This window comes from Vidua chalybeata, chromosome 5 (genome assembly GCF_026979565.1).
Source record: "Vidua chalybeata isolate OUT-0048 chromosome 5, bVidCha1 merged haplotype, whole genome shotgun sequence".
Classification (NCBI taxonomy): domain Eukaryota; kingdom Metazoa; phylum Chordata; class Aves; order Passeriformes; family Viduidae; genus Vidua; species Vidua chalybeata.
Genome location: NC_071534.1, coordinates 39085929 through 39103014, shown reverse-complemented (window position 1 = coordinate 39103014; position 17086 = coordinate 39085929). Strand labels below are relative to the sequence as shown.

At 39.1% G+C, this 17086-nt stretch overlaps 1 protein-coding gene across 2 annotated transcripts in view; it reads right to left on the bottom strand.

Moving 5' to 3' along the window:
- Window positions 1–17086, bottom strand: part of GRIP1 (glutamate receptor interacting protein 1) — a 309828-nt gene that overhangs the window by 40883 nt on the left and 251859 nt on the right. The window contains exons 8-11 of one of the 2 annotated variants that reach the window (XM_053943226.1): window positions 7624–7771; window positions 5853–6022; window positions 1368–1523; window positions 490–645 (exon numbers count right to left, since the gene is read on the bottom strand). In XM_053943226.1, the coding sequence (XP_053799201.1) occupies window positions 490–645; window positions 1368–1523; window positions 5853–6022; window positions 7624–7771 (630 nt within the window). The remainder of the gene's footprint in view (window positions 1–489; window positions 646–1367; window positions 1524–5852; window positions 6023–7623; window positions 7772–17086) is intronic. The other variant, XM_053943227.1, reaches the window with a different exon arrangement.

The window sequence follows — 17086 nt, the reverse complement described above, 5'->3', positions numbered from 1 at the left end:
ACTTGTTGCTCTCCCTCCCCAAAATAACTGTACAGGTCATGGGTGTAGATGTGAACATTAGAACTACCTAGGAGGTGCCGTGGTAAACTCTGCCTTCCCTAATGTGACAGCTGGTTGAGCTTACCAGCAATCTGTTTTTGACCATTCAGCTATGAATTATATTCCCTAATGGACACTGGAAGAGTTAAAAAAGGAATTTGAAAATCACTTCATAATGGTATAACAAACTCTTCCAGCACTGTCTGAAGAAAACATTCCTTTATAAATTTCAGATGAGATAGTTATGCTGCATAGCATCTACTCATCTCATTTTAGCATTGAACAAATATTTTTACCCTTATGCTTCCCTACATCTACCAGAAACTCCCTCATCTGTCTAGAATATATGTGTATTAATTAAGCTACTGGGCAACTTTTTTTTCTGCATCTTCCCCCTCCTCCACCCGTTCATTCACTGCACATTTTTGAGCAAATGCAGTTACCACCTACAGGAGCTTTTGAAGTCCTTCTTTTTCATCCTCCGCCTCATCATTGTCCCACGTGGGCTGGTGGAGTAGAGGCTGCGAGGCAAGGTCCCCATGTTCAGGGAACTCAGGCTGTATGCACTCATGGAGGTAGGAGAGAAGGATGAAGACACCAGAGCTGCTGTAAGAAATCAAACACTTGGCATACAGCACTCAGTCTTCACAGAAGAGCGCGGCACATGCCTGTAACTCATCAATGAATCAAACATTTTATGGATAGGCTGTGTATGATGCACAAGAATGGTTTGTGCATTTCCAATAACAAAGACATTAAACCACACAGGTGACCCTAAGAAAAAGCCAGCATTTCATGACAACAGTTGCTGGAAGGTAACAAAGATAATGTAGACACAAAAGGTATATTCACAGTATACAACTGTAAGCAAAGCATGTTAAATTAAATTTTTAAACACATATCCCCAAACTAATGCAAATTAATATATCTAGATACACTGATTTTAGAAATGCCTTTTTGTGGTAGGTAATTTTTGACAAAGATTTGCTAGCAATGCTTTGCATTCAAAAACCATGCTTTATATACACTTCTCCAATCCAATGGTCTACTCATACATAGAAGAAGAGATGATTAATTCAGAATTTTCAAGCCTTTTCCTGTCTACAAAGGTTGCTTTGTTACAGAGAGGAAAAGGTGTAAAATGTGAGAAATAACCTTGGCATGGCTATGAAAAAGTGTAGCATCCATAAACTGAAAAGGTTTTAGAGCCTGAAATGGGAAAAGTATGAGTGAAAGAAGAAGGAAGCGAGGAGGAGGAAGAGAGAGGAGGAGGAGGAAGTAGAAGAGGAAAAGAGACTATGTCAGCAGGAAAAGGTGTGGAACATTACGAAGGCTTTTTTGAGGAGGCGCTTTCTGGAATTTCAAGGCTGGCATCCTGCAATGGTCAGGGTGGTAGGTGTTATAATGGTGGTAGGTGAGGAGGCTGCTGTGGCTGTTGGCACACGAATCCCAGGTAAGTTGCCTGTTGCTTCTTTCAACCTTCACTGCCCGCATGAAGGGATGATGGAAAATCAGAAAACAAAAGGACCAGAGAAGAGGCAAAAGTAACTGAATTGCACAAACAAAACCAAAAGAACCCACAAATCAGAAGTGAAAGAAAACAAATTGAAAATAAAATTTAAAAAAAACCAAAAACAAAACCCCAAAAACAAACAAACAAAAAAACCTCAAAAAAAACCAAACTTGGTCTTGTCTTCTTATCAGGTGATTCTAACTTGAGGAGCAGAAATAATATTTTTTCTCAGAAAAAATGTTTCTGATTGAGTTGTTTTTTTTTTCTTTTTTTGTATTTGTTTCAAAAATTATGATTACTGAATCAATTTCTAATCTCTTTCTAGCTTAGGGGCTAAGACTGCAAACTTTCTCAGAAAATACTAAGAAACTACATATGACCAGTAACTGAAGGTTAATAACTCTCTGCTTGCATTCATCTATTTTAAAAAGACCAACCAGATACTTTACATGGCACTGCCTAAAATGGAGATGCTTCCCTGCCATTTCAATTTACTGTATTGACATTTTAATTTTGCCACAATCTGTTGCTGGCATTATGCTATTCTGTGCAGTAAATGACTTCCCAATGTCAGCAGCAGGAAAACTCTAGAAACCTGGTTAATAAAGAAACGAGGTCTTATTGATTAGGTGGATTTGCAATTTTGTATTTTTGTTTTGTGGTTTTTGGTTTTTTTTTTTTAAATTTGATCATCAAAACTTTAAAATGATCCTTCACTGGATGAAATTTGAGACCATATTTGATTATTTAATTGTGGGTTCTATGTGCCGCAAGTGAAGACGGTATTTACTAAGAGAATGGGAAGCATTTTAGTTGTCAAATCTTAAAGGAAAGGGATTGAAGTCTCCCTTGATTAAATACAGTATATTCATCATTAAATTCAGCATGTCTGTATCCTTGCTGAACCATAAAGGCACAGTTCAAACTGGGAAGTATTCACTGAATTTTTTGTCTTACTACACCAAGGGATTCACCCATACTACAGAATCATGAAATGGTTTGGGTTTGGAGGGACATTAAAGACCATGTTGTTTGAACTCTGCTATCATGGGAAGGGACACCTTTCACTAGATCAGGTGGCTCAGGGCCCCATCCAACCTGGCCTTTAACACTTCCAGGGATGAGGCAGCCACAACTTCTCTGGGCAACCTGTCCCAGTGCCTCACCACCCTCACAGTGAAGAATTTTTTCCTAAAATCTAATCTAAACCTGTTTCTAAATCTGTTTATATAATATAATGTTTATATAATGGCTGCAGACTTGTCTGTCCCCATGCTGGCATTTAACAGGAGCCCAAAACCTTGAGCATTTAGGTTGGACCTACACCTTGTGTCCATATCTTATTCTATGAGATAAAATTAGGGGGGAAAAGGGCAGCCACCACAGCAAGCCCTGTGCCCTGGCAGAAGGAAAGTTGTCCTTTGGTTTCACTTTATATTACATGAGCCCTGATGTGCTAATTGCCTGACGGTACTACTCCTTCTGACTCAAAAGTGATGCCTCTCTCTACAGGGTGGATCTGTGGAATGCACACCAGGGAAGGGACAGGGAAAGGGGCTCACCATGTCCCTGCAGCCTGGTGGAGTGGTGGAGACCCTGCAGGCCCTGGAGCTGCCTTATCTGGCTCTGTGTCTTCAGTCAGATTTCCCTGGAGTTGCATCCCTCCCTGAGAGCACACTCTGTGCCCTGGCATGTACTTGAATCAAAAGAATTATTTTTTTTCCCAAATAAGAGATATCAAAAGTAAGGGAGATGTGCAAAGTCAGCATCAGGCTGTGTCTGTGCCCCTGGGGTTCCTGACCCATTAGCACCACCACCCTCAGGGACTTTGGAAAATCTCATGTTAGCCAGAAAAGTCCCAGAAACACCTGAAGCAGCCTGATATGGCCTTATGTGTCTTAGAGACTTAACATGTCTTCTCAGATGAAACCGTCTCTTCAATTACGTGCACAGACAGTGAGATTTCTTAACTATGGTGAAAAAATTAAAATCTGATAAGAACAATGTGGCCAGGTGGATTTTTATTATTTTCAAGCTACTGTGAGCCTTGTTTAATTAAAAAGACTGCTTCCAGCAGCAAATTATCTGTCAGTCCTTGAGATTTTTTCTTAATGTTTTATTTTCATGCTGAGAGTAGAGATAAAAATGTCCTACAAAGTGGGAAAGTACACAAATTCAGTTTGCTCAGCTTGTAGAAAGATAGTCCCAATTCAACAAAAGTTCTGTAAAAGAAAATCCTTTTGTGTGTAACCATAGTAATTTAGTGGTAATTTCAGCTTTTCCAGTACAGAGTTGTGTATAGTAAACATAAAACTAATGGGGCAGCAAGAGAAATGAATGTCAGCAGCACAGTATAAAGGAAAAAAAAAAAAACATGAAAAAGAATCCTATCTTTTATAGAGCTCTCCACTTTATTTTAGGGTTAAAATTTCAGTTTATTTTATATACTGACTTTCCTGCCTGTTTTAAATTCCTAACATATTCCCACAAGACTAATAACTGAGCTCAGCAGATACAGCCCTAATTACTCATCTTATTTCAGACATAGCAAGGGAGATTTTCACTCTCTGCAGCCTCTAGGTCATACCACACCTGATGAAAGGTTGTTTCTAAGAGGGAACTTGCTTCCATAAAGATTGTTATGTCTTAAATTGGTCATGATATTGTGGTAGCACCACCTGGTGAGGGGCTAGAACGGTCTGTAAACATCCTAGTTATCCTGCCTTACTGAAGAAAGCAACTTTATTACTTTAGGGATACTTTCCCCCAAAAGATGCTCTTATATATCATCTTTTGTAGATCAGTTTGATATGATTTTGTAACAGACAGTTCTTAACTCTTGGCATAGCAAGAACATTGCTTTTTCCAAGCATCTACACTGGTTACTAGAACATTAACAGCATCAATCTGTTATAAATGTTGGTTAACAAACCGACTGCTTCAAGTAATACAATCATCTACACAAATCACTGCCCCCAGCATTTGTCTTCACCCAAAAAAAACAGTCTTCAAAATTCTTTCACCATTCAGAAATTAATTGCATGACATCTCTGCTTCCAAAATAGAGAACGATCTGTTTGCAATGTACTGTCATAACTGAAAGAAATGGAAGTACATTGCAAATTTGGCCTCCATCTCATTCTGCTTGTGCTAATGTTATCACCCTCTGCTCCTTGTGGCTCTAAGCGGCTTAAGTAGAAAAGGGAAAGAGCTGAGTACAGGGAGAACATGTAATTGCAAAGGTTACTTTTTGTTCACCCTGGTCTAGGAGAAACTAATGTCTCCTCTGTCACTAGTTCAGTATTCCCTACTCTGAGAAACTGTCTAGACCACCACTTATCAAGGGACAACCTGGATGTTGCATGATGTTCCAGAACATTTACCATCACTGACATTTCGAGACCTCAGAAATCTTGTCTTGGTCTAAAGGAGGCAGAAGCACAGTACCACAGGCTGAGAAAAACTATACCACTGGTTCATGCTGCAACACATGTACCTATTCTCTGTGTATTTGATAACCCTTGTTACTCTTTTGATGTCTATCAACATGTGCTATTTTAGACTGATTTTAAGGATTACTGTGAATTAGCCACTTTTTCACGATCAGTTAGTAGACAAGATAGGTGGCCTCCATCTTTTACGAACATTTGATTTGAGAACGGAAAGCCACTCTATTCAAGCATGTTGGTATGAAATAAATATCACAGTGAAAAGCTCTGCAATCTAGGGAACTGTTTCCAAACAGTTTTCATAAGCACTGACAGTGAATCTGTGAAGTAATCACAGAAGCACTTTAAAAGAAGATGGCAATAAATAATAATGCCATTAACAAGAGAAAATACAGGAGGAATTTACATATTTAAGGGGAGAACATTTAAGGTTAACACCTGCTGACTACCTTAATTAAGTGACCATGACTATCAAGTCAATATGCTGAAAGTAAGTTGGCTGTGGTACTACCGCACTCTAAATTTAAGAATCAATGTAGAGATTAATTTACAGAAGTGTCTCGTAGCACCCCCAGCAATTGCAACAGTAGAGTCAACAGGTGTCTTTATGTGCATTTGCAAGTTTGTAGAGGTATTTCTTAGCAAAACATTTCCCTCTCTGGCCATAGAAATCTCAGACAGTTCATGAGACCAAGAAATCACAGAGCTGCTCAGACTGCAGAAACATAACATGGGGAGCTGAAACAACATTTACAGACAAAACTGCAATGATAGCTTTGACCATTCAGCATGGGCAGGCAAAGCACAAGAAAGAAAGAGAAAGAGTTGTTTGGTGCTACAGATCCTCTTACCGTGCTCTGGGCCTTTCAGCGCTAGCCGTGTCTGGTGGTGGGGAAGGATCTCCAGTTTGACATTATCTGCTGCATTAGCCAAAAACTGCGTTGCTTCCGCCAGCGTACAGTACTCCATGCTGGTGCCATCAATGGACAGAATATGGTCTCCTACATGTAATGCACCACATCTAAATAAAAGGGGAAAAACTTGGTATGATCAGGTATGCTATTTGCTTGCACAATGAGTTTTTCTGCCTTCAAACTGGTCATGACAACTATGAACATGTTCTTTTTTTTCGAGAGACATTTGTGTTTTGTAGGCACTGTCACTGGTCAGACTTTATCTCTATTAGTACAAACCTTAAAAACAATTCCGTTAATACAGTATATGCCAAGACATCACTCACAGAACTGCAATGGGGTAGCTGACTCTAAAAATATGTGTGAATGGCAGCAGGATAAAATGAGAAGAGCTTAAGGAGACTCTAATAACTTGGTCACATATCCCTCACACAAGCACCCAGTTCATCATTTTTTGAGTTATAATTCAAACACTTATTAGAACAAAAGCTGTAAATGATGATGAAATTATGCAGTAGTCAAACAAATAATGAAACCAGGGCTAGCATGATGACTGTAGGAGTGGGGTGGGAAGGGGCTATCTGCTAAATTTCGCTGCACTCAAGAGACTGGCTACTGGATGAGTTGAGAAATGCAAACACAGCAGTCAGCATCCCGACGTACCAGTCAAGTGGACAGCTCCTTTAATTGGTTACCCCCTGCGAAATGGGAAAAAACAGAGGGAGAAAATTAAAGCATCCTGCACCATTGAACTGGAGAACACCCCTGGATCAATGGCCGTCACTCTCAAAGTTTCTACTGTAGGGAAAAGCCCACAGAGGAGCTGTAGACTCACTGCTACAAGTGGGTGCTACCAGAAAGCACCGTTGCCAAAGAGGAGTTACAAGGTAGGGTGACTGGGGACATGCAGGAGGAGTTTGCTGCTGAAACGTAATATTTAAAAAAAATTTAGATAGAGATATGAATATAAAAATATATTGTATATGTATAAACACACACATACACACACACACGCACCCCAGAAAAGATCTGCAACAACTCTGTTGCAGAGGTTCAGACCACTGGGGAAAAATATCTAGCTATAATTTTAATGGTTTAAATGGTTTTATTTAAAGGTTTAAATGAAGTGGAAATATTACAGCAAAACAATTAAGAAATACAGAAGCCAGTCTTCCTTATACCTCACTTGTATTCTAAACTATCAGTAAAGAATCCAGACATAAGGAGTTCCATTTCACTGTGCCACAAGAATGAGTGATATATTCTAAAAGAACACTTCAAGGTTGCAAAGCCTCAAAATTTACTTCCCTTGACAGCTGTTCCAGATGGTGGGCTTACTTCAAGAATTCCAGTGGGTTACATTTCTTTTTTTTAAATACTGATCTCTGCCACAGTGTTACATTTAATAGTCAGAGCAGACCTTTTAACTGCTGTGTTGCATAGTGCAAGCAGCCAGTCACATATTACATGGGGGGTGGCTTATGTCACCAAATACTACCAGAATGAGCTAAAGTAGATGGAAGTCTTAGACTTGGCAGTCTGAAACAGCCATCTGACAAAGTGCTAATTTTAAGACATGCAACCTTGAGAGGACCTGGTTCTGTTGATTTTCTCAAAAAAGAGAAGGGTTCCTTTAAAACCAGACCAAACAGAAAAAGAAGTAAAATGGATGCATAGACCTGCAGTGTCAGTCCTCTGTCACACTCACCTGTCTGCAATACTTGCAGATTTGATTTTGTCTATGACAATGACCTGTTTGTTGCAGCACATCGAGGTAGTTAGTGCAACCCCAAGAGCAGCACCAGGAGTTTTGGCAACTTCAACTAGCAGTGGCCCAGAAGCTGTTGCTACTGAATCTGTTAAAATTAGACAACAAAAGATCAGTATTATACCAATGTGGTATTTATGTCATTTTCATGTTTTCCCCACATAAAATCTCCGTGGCTATTCTATTTCTCTGACCAGATAACATGCCACTTCAAGAAATACTGGAATAGCATCATTTAAGGTGTCAATAATCAGAACTTGATGCTGAAAATAATAAAAGCAAAAGGAAGTTTGTGAATCTGGGGTGTCCGAAAGTTTCAAAGTGTGTCAGAATCAGAGATGGACCAGATGAGGGAAACAGGATGTGTTAGTGAATCATTCTCTTGAACAACTGAAGATAAATATTACCTGGAATTTAAACAGACATGCTGAAAAAACAGAATTAATTTTAAAAGTCGAAAATTATCTGAAAAAAATGAGTAAGTGAATAGGTTAGAGAAGGAAGCTAAATTAATTTTCACAAAAAATATGAAGGTCTGTAGATAGCAGCTATAATAATCAAATGAAGAAGATAAAGAAAGGGTCTACAAGAAATCCTTCATAAAAGGAAGGACAAAATGGTGAAAGTGCAGGAGGTGTGACACCTAGAAGTAGTAGAAGTTAAAGCAAAATACATGTGAGGAGGTTCAGAAGATTCTTTTGACATCCTGCCACTGGATAAAATACTGGCTTACAACAGAACATAGACAGTAAATGATCAACACTGAATACAGAAAACAGAAAAGTAAGTTGGAGCAACAGTCATGATTGATGACTGTGGTGAGAAACTACCCCAGAGAACAGCAAAGCAAAAAGAGAGCAGGCTTCTTCCTAAATGCCAATACAAAGCAGGCAATGATCAGGGTGAAGTATGTTCTGGAGACTGGCTGAGAACTCCTACTAACCAATATGCATTGATCAATAACTCAGTGCAGTAAGATACAGTAAGTGAAGATGTCCTTTAAGGCTATAAAAAGATTGAGACAAATAAAGTGCTATCAGAAGCCTTTGGAGGTGCTTACAATCAGAATAAGAAAAAACTGATTAAATGAAGACTTATGCTGGATCAAATTTACCAAATGTCCTACCAGCAAACAGGAGAGACTGGTATTCACAATGTACTGGAACCAGCTGTGAGGAAACAAAGATCACATTCAATTGTGATGTGCCTCAGAAGACACTAAGATTGAAGCTGTGTAAGAACTCCAGCTGAGCTTCCAAGTATGGGGGGGAGGACAGATATAAGATACTCCACTCAGTCTTAAATCTAAAAAAATTAGTCAAAAAAATGTAATACTGGCACAGAAGAGAGCAAAACTGTATTAGCATACAAAACTAACAATCTGTATAATAATACAAGAAATTGAAAGAGAGTGATGAGCACTCAATGAAGGTGCTCTTCCTCATTACAGTGTAATGTAGATAAACTGCATATAGAAATGGAGTGAAAAAAGGTTGGCTGGAATGACATACAATACCAGAAAAGTGTCAGTTAATTATTATAGAACTCCTTTTCCCCCACAACTTGAAATAATTTTTAGATTCCTATGGATTTTCTTTTTTTATTCAAGTTCAAAATCTGAGGGTTTGAAGGCAAGATTCAGCAATTTTGAAAGTGGTTGTTAAATCTGAGTGAACAATTTCTGTACACAACTAGGGTTGAATTTTTAAAGGCTCAACCTTCATAGGCACTACAAAATAAGCTGCTCCACAAACCTGAACTGATCTTTAATTCTGAGCCAAAAGAATAGAGTCCACCCAGTAGCATTTCTGCCTGGAGCTTCAAGCACTAAGTAGCTTTAAAGCTGGATGAACTGCCCTCAGCAGCTACCTGTCTTTCTCTTACTAACTAAAGAAGGAGTTTATCACAATGAAATTCCTGTCTTAGATGGCAGGTTAAAGGTCTAAGTAAGGCAGGATGCGTGCAGTGCCTTGCAAACAGCCAAATAAGCATGTGCAGCAGAGCAAAATTTAAGTATTCCCTATTCCCATTCCTGCACTGAGAAATAATTATTTTAATCTTGAACATTCCAGTGGTTTCTGGAGCTACACACAAGTTTCACATTTACAAATATATGGGAAGAAGACTCAAACAATGTTTGTCATCAGTACCTTGACAAAAGTTTTAACTCATATTGATCCAGAAAATGGCAAAGCCCAACTTGCACAAGTTCCTTCTGCAATGGTTGCCTTGAGGAGAGGAAACTGAATGCAACTATCAGTTGAGAATGTGTAAATCTTTCAAGATGCTGGTCCTTTTTACTTGGGAAACTGCATAAGCACAAGCAGCTTATGCCTGAGTGTTATTTCCCAGGTGCCTGTTGAAATGCACTGGGAACACAAACCCAGGCAGACAGGATGAATAAATAAGATAACTACATTAGAGGAACCAGAAGAGAAGAAATGGAGTGTGTCTAAGGGTGGAAAAAAAGCACAAGGAAGAGAAAGAAGGCAATAATCAAGCACACATTCTCTGACAGAGAAGAATTAGTTTTTCATGTTGAAGTAAAGCGTGGATATGAAAAATGAATCATACAGGTATAAATTATTCATGTGTGAAGATGTTTCAGTCATTAAGATATTTACACCATGACTGAAGCACTTACACACTATGTTGATTTATTGACTATGTAATTACAAGATACACTGATGAATATTTGTGTGAAAGGCACTCTAGATTTTTGATTTTGTTAATAATTTTTCTTATTTTAGAGTATTGCATCTCAATCACTACAAGAGGCCTGATTAAAACCTCCCAGAGGAAGCAGCATTGCTTTCTGCATGCTAATATATTTCTTCAGCTAGATAGCAGCACATCTTTTTTATCTGACAGCTTAAATCACTGGAAACAAGGGGTTTTATTCTGGATATACTTTCATGAGATGTAAACATACTATTTTTAGTATAGTACAAATAGTATTTAGAATTTTTTAAAATAAAATGAGCAGTGCAACCTCCTTTGCCTCAAAAGATAATCACAAATTATTTTGAAAATTGAAAAATGTATTTTTAACCTGATAAAGACATCACATTATATGTGTTTCTTTATGTCCTCAAAAATGTATGTATCTCTTAATCCTTACTGATCCTCATGGTATCTGAAATCTGGGTCAACAACTGGTGGGTGGTGGAGGACAAAAACCACTAGGATTCTCACAGTGGGGAAACCAAAAAGTGAGTTGCTTGTATTAGGCAGCAGAGGATCTACAGGTGAAACAGTACTTTTAAATGCCCTAGATAGGGAAAAGCTTCAGTCATAGCTTGTGATCAATAATGACACTAAATCCACAGGAAATCAAACTTCTTTAGTCTATGATGCTTTTTTTTTTTCCTTTCCACAGTCCTCCTGTACTTAAAACTGGGAAGTACAGCTATTGAGCTTGTTCCTGTAGGAACACTGAGCTCTGTTGCTACTACCTGTGCTCTTCTCACTTCTCTAAATGCAAGGTTTGGGGTGCTCTTTTACTTTTTTCAAAGTCATGGCACAAGGGGTGGAACTGGATGATCTTTAAGGTCCTTTCCAACCTGAACCATTCTATGACTGACAGAATAATCAGTGGTGAGGACAGCACAGCAGATGTGGTTGTGCCAGTCCATTCAGAATCAGTGTGCTAGGGATTAGCCCCCCTGTTTTCTGTGTTAAGAGACAAGAGCTGAAATGTTAAAAGCTTTTTGCTTTTTGTAACAGAAATGGATCAATTTACCACAGACACCACCATGAGTTTTGAGTATTTGCCACTGCTTAGGGAAGCTAGATTGCTGAAATGCAAAAATCAAAGCTGACATATAGCTTACGTGGCACTTGATTTCCACAGCTAGCTGTACAAACTTGAGACCAGACACCAACCCAAAGAACAGGCAGGACTTCTAACAGGCTTGATGAATTTAAATTCTAAATGTGTGGTTTTAGCAGTGACATTCTCCATTTTGCAAGATCCTTTACAGTACTGCTCAGCTGACAGCAGAGCAACGTAAAAGCACTCAGGGACACTGTGTGCATTCACATCTGCTTTTCTTCATTCACCCACAGACTATTCATTACCATCAGACAGTATCTTAAACTACACTTAATGAATCTTGTCATTCTCTGTGTGGTTTTTATATTCTTAAGGACTATTTCTTTTATGTGAATACCAGCCCAAACCCTGTATTTTTTTGGTGTCCATTTAAACATTTTCTCCTAAGACTGATACACTTAAAAGTTGTCCCAGCTCCTCACAGTCCAGCACAAGATTGCATTCCTAGCTGTGCATTCATAGTCCTCTATCATGATGTGGCTCGCCTATTTCCCTTCTCACGTTTTTTCTGAGATTGCCATAGAGATAGGCAGTCAACTTATCTGTCTTTTCCACGATCTCTTGCAAAACAAGAGCCACAACTAGAAATGTTTGTGCAAAAGAGAGATCTGCTGCAAGTAGGGAAGCTTTTATCTACTTTTCTCCTTCCTTTCTGCTTCAATTCATTTACACCTTCCTTTTATTTTTCCAGGCTTCACCAAGTCACAGATAAAAAGAGCTGACAAAACCCCACTTTTGCCCCTGTTCTTCATCTACATCATAAAGCACTTAGGCTACTTTGCTACAATTTAAAATTTCTTTTGTAGGGGCATTTTCCTTTACTCATTTTTTTACAGCAATTGGATGACCTACCGAGTCTCTAACAGAGAGCTGAGTGATGGCTATTTAAATACTGGCTTTTTTTGGGCAGAGGTGGGGCATGGGAGGTCGCTTATTTATGTAATACCCTTTCCCTGTACTGCAAAGATTATTTAATCTCTATTTTGCAAAGAAAGGATATAATTACATGTTTTTAAAGATGATGTAATCAAGAAATTGAGATTGGGATCATGGGTCAATGGTTTCAAGAGGGAATGTAGCAGCAAAAGAGAGGCAGGAATAAGACTTCTGCAGTGTTTAAAGGGCACAGGAACAATATTAAAGATGCCCTACAGCTGGGTAGCACCATTATCACTCATTCAGAGTAATATTATTTGATTCCTCATACGTTTGTGACTAAAGGTCATAAATGAACCACACACAGAACATGATTCACGGTACTGGCTTTGGTATCCTGTTCTACTAATACTGCATAATGTTTGCACCCTGGCTTTGTTCATGCTTCATTTAGCAGAGTAACCTTTTACTCATCTCAGATCTTATGGGCAAAATAAAATCAATGACAGCTAGCAAGGGATTTCTGGAAAGCTAAGAAAGCTGTTAAACTCTTGGAGTAGGTCCAGTGGAGGGCCATGAAGCTGCTCAGAGTGCTGGAGCACCTTTCCTGAGAGGATGGGCTGAGAGAGCTGGGGAAGAGAAGGCTCTGGGAAGACCTCATTGCTGCTGCCTTTCAGTACTTGAAGGAAGCTTGTAAAAAAGATGGAGAGTGACTTCTTACATGGGTAGATAGTGATAGGACAAGGGGAAACAGTTTTACACTGAAAGAGGAGAGATTTAGTTTAGCTGTTAGGAGGAAACTCTTTACTAGAAGGTGGTAAAGCATAGGTACAGGTTGCCTAGAGAAGCTGTGGATGCCCCATTCCTGGGGGCGTTCAAGGCCAGGTTTGATTGGGCCCTAGGCAACATGATCTAGTGGGTGGTATCCCCGCCCATGGCAGAGGGGTTGGAACTAGATGGTATTTAAGGTCTCTTCCAACCCAAACTATTCCATGATTCTATAAAATAGAGTACACTGACAATGTATTACAAATAATATTTGTAGAGAAAGGATAGCAGTTTTTAATAATATAATCACTATTTAAAAATTAAATGTTGTTCTTGTTTGAAGTGTCAGTCTCCAAGGCTGGACTTACAATCTATCATACAATATATGTGGCTCCTTGCATTCCCTTGATTTTGGGGTATTGTGTGTTTCAGGCAGGCTGTAGAATGAGCAATAGCTGTTCTAATTTTACCTGAACTAGAATTAGAGGGGCAAAACCAGTACCAAATATAGATAAATAAAATAGTGTATTTTCCATTATCGCAAGTAACAGGACAACACCAGAACTGCTGGTCTACTGAAGGAAAGATCACAGAGTTCACAGGAAAAAAACATAAATTGCTGCTAAGGAAAAAAGACACCAATGGCTTTTTATACTCTCTCATCTTTAGAATAATCAAATTTCAAAAATGATAAAAAGGAATAATTCCAAGAGGATGCCAGCAGAATGAGTGATAGCAAAATCAGAGAGACCTCTCAACCTCAGAATGGAAAATGGAGACATTATTCTCTAAACAAATGTGCCACCTGTTATCCCCTCTAAACACAATCAATTTAATATTCTTGTCAACGGACTGGCACAGTATTTCCATTTTCCTCTTGTTGCCTAATTCCTGCAGCTCATTTATACCTCTAATTTAGCCAAGTTCTTCAAATCAAAAGCTCAGGAGCTGCCTTTACCTAATTTCATACTTTGCAACCTTAGCCCCATCATCCTTCTCAGTTAAGAAATGTCACTAACTAGTTGAAGAACCATCTCTGCCTTCAAAATGCTCCCACAGTGTGCATGTGGATATATTCAAAATCAGTTTGGGACTTTCTCAGACTTTCTTTCATGTTCAAACCATAAAAACCTGCCTAAACAACTTCAGCTCAAAAGCCTTTCCCCAGTTCTCAGGATGCTGCTTCCTCCTATTAATTGTTTCAAGCTCACACCTTTAACTTTTACTAGGCCCCTTCCCTGCTCAAAAGCTGTATGAAATCACAATCTCTTAATTTATCTCTGTTTTTCTTTTCATGTGCCTTGTTAATCTAAAAAACAATCTGTCTATTGGACAATTTACAACACAAAAGCAACTTGGTAGATGATGCCTGTACAGAAAATCCTGTATCTCCTTCTCTGAGGATATTTTAAATATCTCTGAGTGCATTTTAAATAAGCCCAGGCCCTGCAACTTTCTGCCTTTGTTACCTTGAGAAAGGATACCCCATATAAAATTCACCTGGCACTTAAAGAACTATTAAGAACTCAAAATCTCTACCCCTGATGGCAGCACATGGTTTCAGAACTTGGGAGTTTACAAGTACACTTTTATGCTTAGTTTGGCAATCTGAGCCTCAAATAGAACCTTTCCATTGAAGGATGGCTCCTGAAAACTGCCCTGAAACACTATATAGCATTAGTTTGATTGTGAAATGCTTGCAGAAGTCAGCAGCAATGGAATTCTTCCTGCATTTCATTCCAGGAATGGAACTTACAAATAATTATTTTTAAAAACTATCTTCCAAAATGAGACAGACCCCAAAAATGGTGCAAATAGTATGTCCTCTGCTGAGGCCCTGCAATACAAACCACTAATTTTTCTATGGCACTAAGCACAGATGAAATCAAAGAACCACTGAATCACAGAATTGTTTGAGTTGGGAGGGACCTTAAAAACCATTTAGTCCCAATCCCCTTCCATAAGCAGGGTCACTCTCCACTAGACCAAGTTGCTGAAAGCCCAATCCAATCTGGTCTTGCACACTTTCAGTTATGGAATATCCGAAACTTCTCAGGGCCTGATAGACAGATACATATGTCCAAAATAACTTCCCATACTTATTTTCTCCTCCAAGAAGGACAGAAAATAAAATGCACAAGAACTTTGGTATCTTTGAAACTCTCCATCTCTTGCATGATTCTGTGTCTGATTAATCACAACAAATAGAACAAATAAGGGCAACACAATCTGCATCTCAGCCTGCAAACTAAGATACAGCTGGTGTGCTGAATTTTACATCAGCCAACCTTGAAAGCATATCTGTAAATACACACTATAGATAATATAAAGAGCTGCAGTATCCATCAATTATTCCTATTTGACACAATTCCATCTAACGGGAACACTAATAATTAATATAGGATTGGATTATCTTTAAAAGTCTACAGAGAACAAAGCCCCTCACTGCTGTCACTTCAAGATGGGAACAAGCACTGCGAACACCCAAGCTCCCAAACTCTGCACTGAGCTGACAGTGCCCATCCATCCAAGTCTCCACCAGACAGGACATCTCAGATAATGCCAAATGCTTCAGAGCAAAGGTGTGCTATGGATAGTTTGGACACCTGGATAAGAGAACAGTTAAGGCAAATAAGGACCAGTCAATGCTGTGTTAGTGAGACAGCTCAGCTTCCCCTGTCTCTCTATGCCACGGCGGTGGGAGCTGAGCAACAGAGCCACATAAGCAAGATGCTGAGCCTGTGACAGCCACTCCTGCTTGTCAACAGGATGACTGACCCACGAACAGCCCCATTCCCACACGGCTGAGCCGCTTGGTGTACGCGAGCTGCACGACTGGACTTGCTCAGGGGTCCTCTCTACTGAAACATAACAACTTATACATTCATGGTTACTTACTATTTACACGTGTTAGTGACCTCTGCACACAAGATAATTGCAGTCTCTGCCTTGGAAAGCTGACTTTGGGTGTGCTTCTGCTAACTTTGACATCAACTGATTTGGTTTGGTTGAACAGGCAGGAGTTTCAGACTAGTCTAAAACTCCTCTGCAAAGTCTATCAGGTAACTATGAACCAGAAGAAAAGAAAAATTAAACTGTACATTGTTGTTCATAATGGATAATATGAATTTCTAATCCTACAAATGTGTACTATTGGTACCACTTTTTTCACCTGAAACTTTGGTCTCTTCAATAATCTGTGCTCTAGTACAGATAAAATTAAAAATAATTGATGCGTTGACACAGCCACATTATAAAAGGCTACCATGCAGAAGGTCGAGGCTGAGATCTGACCAGGAGGTCACTGAGGTCAAGAGAGTTTTTCTGCTCTTAGAGGCTGCACAAACTTTGGCATGTTTGAGTCAGAAATAAATGAGTCAGAAAACAAGTTTATTAACTGCCTTCTCCTTCTGCTTTAGTACTGCTTCAGCAGCAGTTCAGCAAAAATATTTCAAAGAAACAGAGAAAGTAGTTTAGGTAAATTGCCCTTAAATCCAACACAGAAACCATGGTCCCAAACATAAACTCCTTCAACCCTCATTGCAAAAATAATCTAGGATTGCCTATATATTTCCAGCTTTTCCCTTCCCAGTACTTGTTCCAAAGAATACAGGAAGAGTACTTTAACAATACTAACAGCACTTAACAAAACTTAACAATAATACTGGGAGTATTCACACATTTAAAGCAAAAGAAAGCTTCTATATTCCCTGTTCTCTGCAGTATACATTTTCAGCAAAACCAATTCCCCATATTTCTGCTCCCAAAATCCCAACTAAGCAATAACCTGTAGAAACTCAAGTGGCCCATAACTGTTATAGTCATAGCAATGAGAAGGGCACTCTATCATCTGCTACCTCAGCAGACAGCCTGCCAGCTTGCTGCCAGGGTCACCTTTGGCAAGGCTCCCATGTGGCTCCTCCT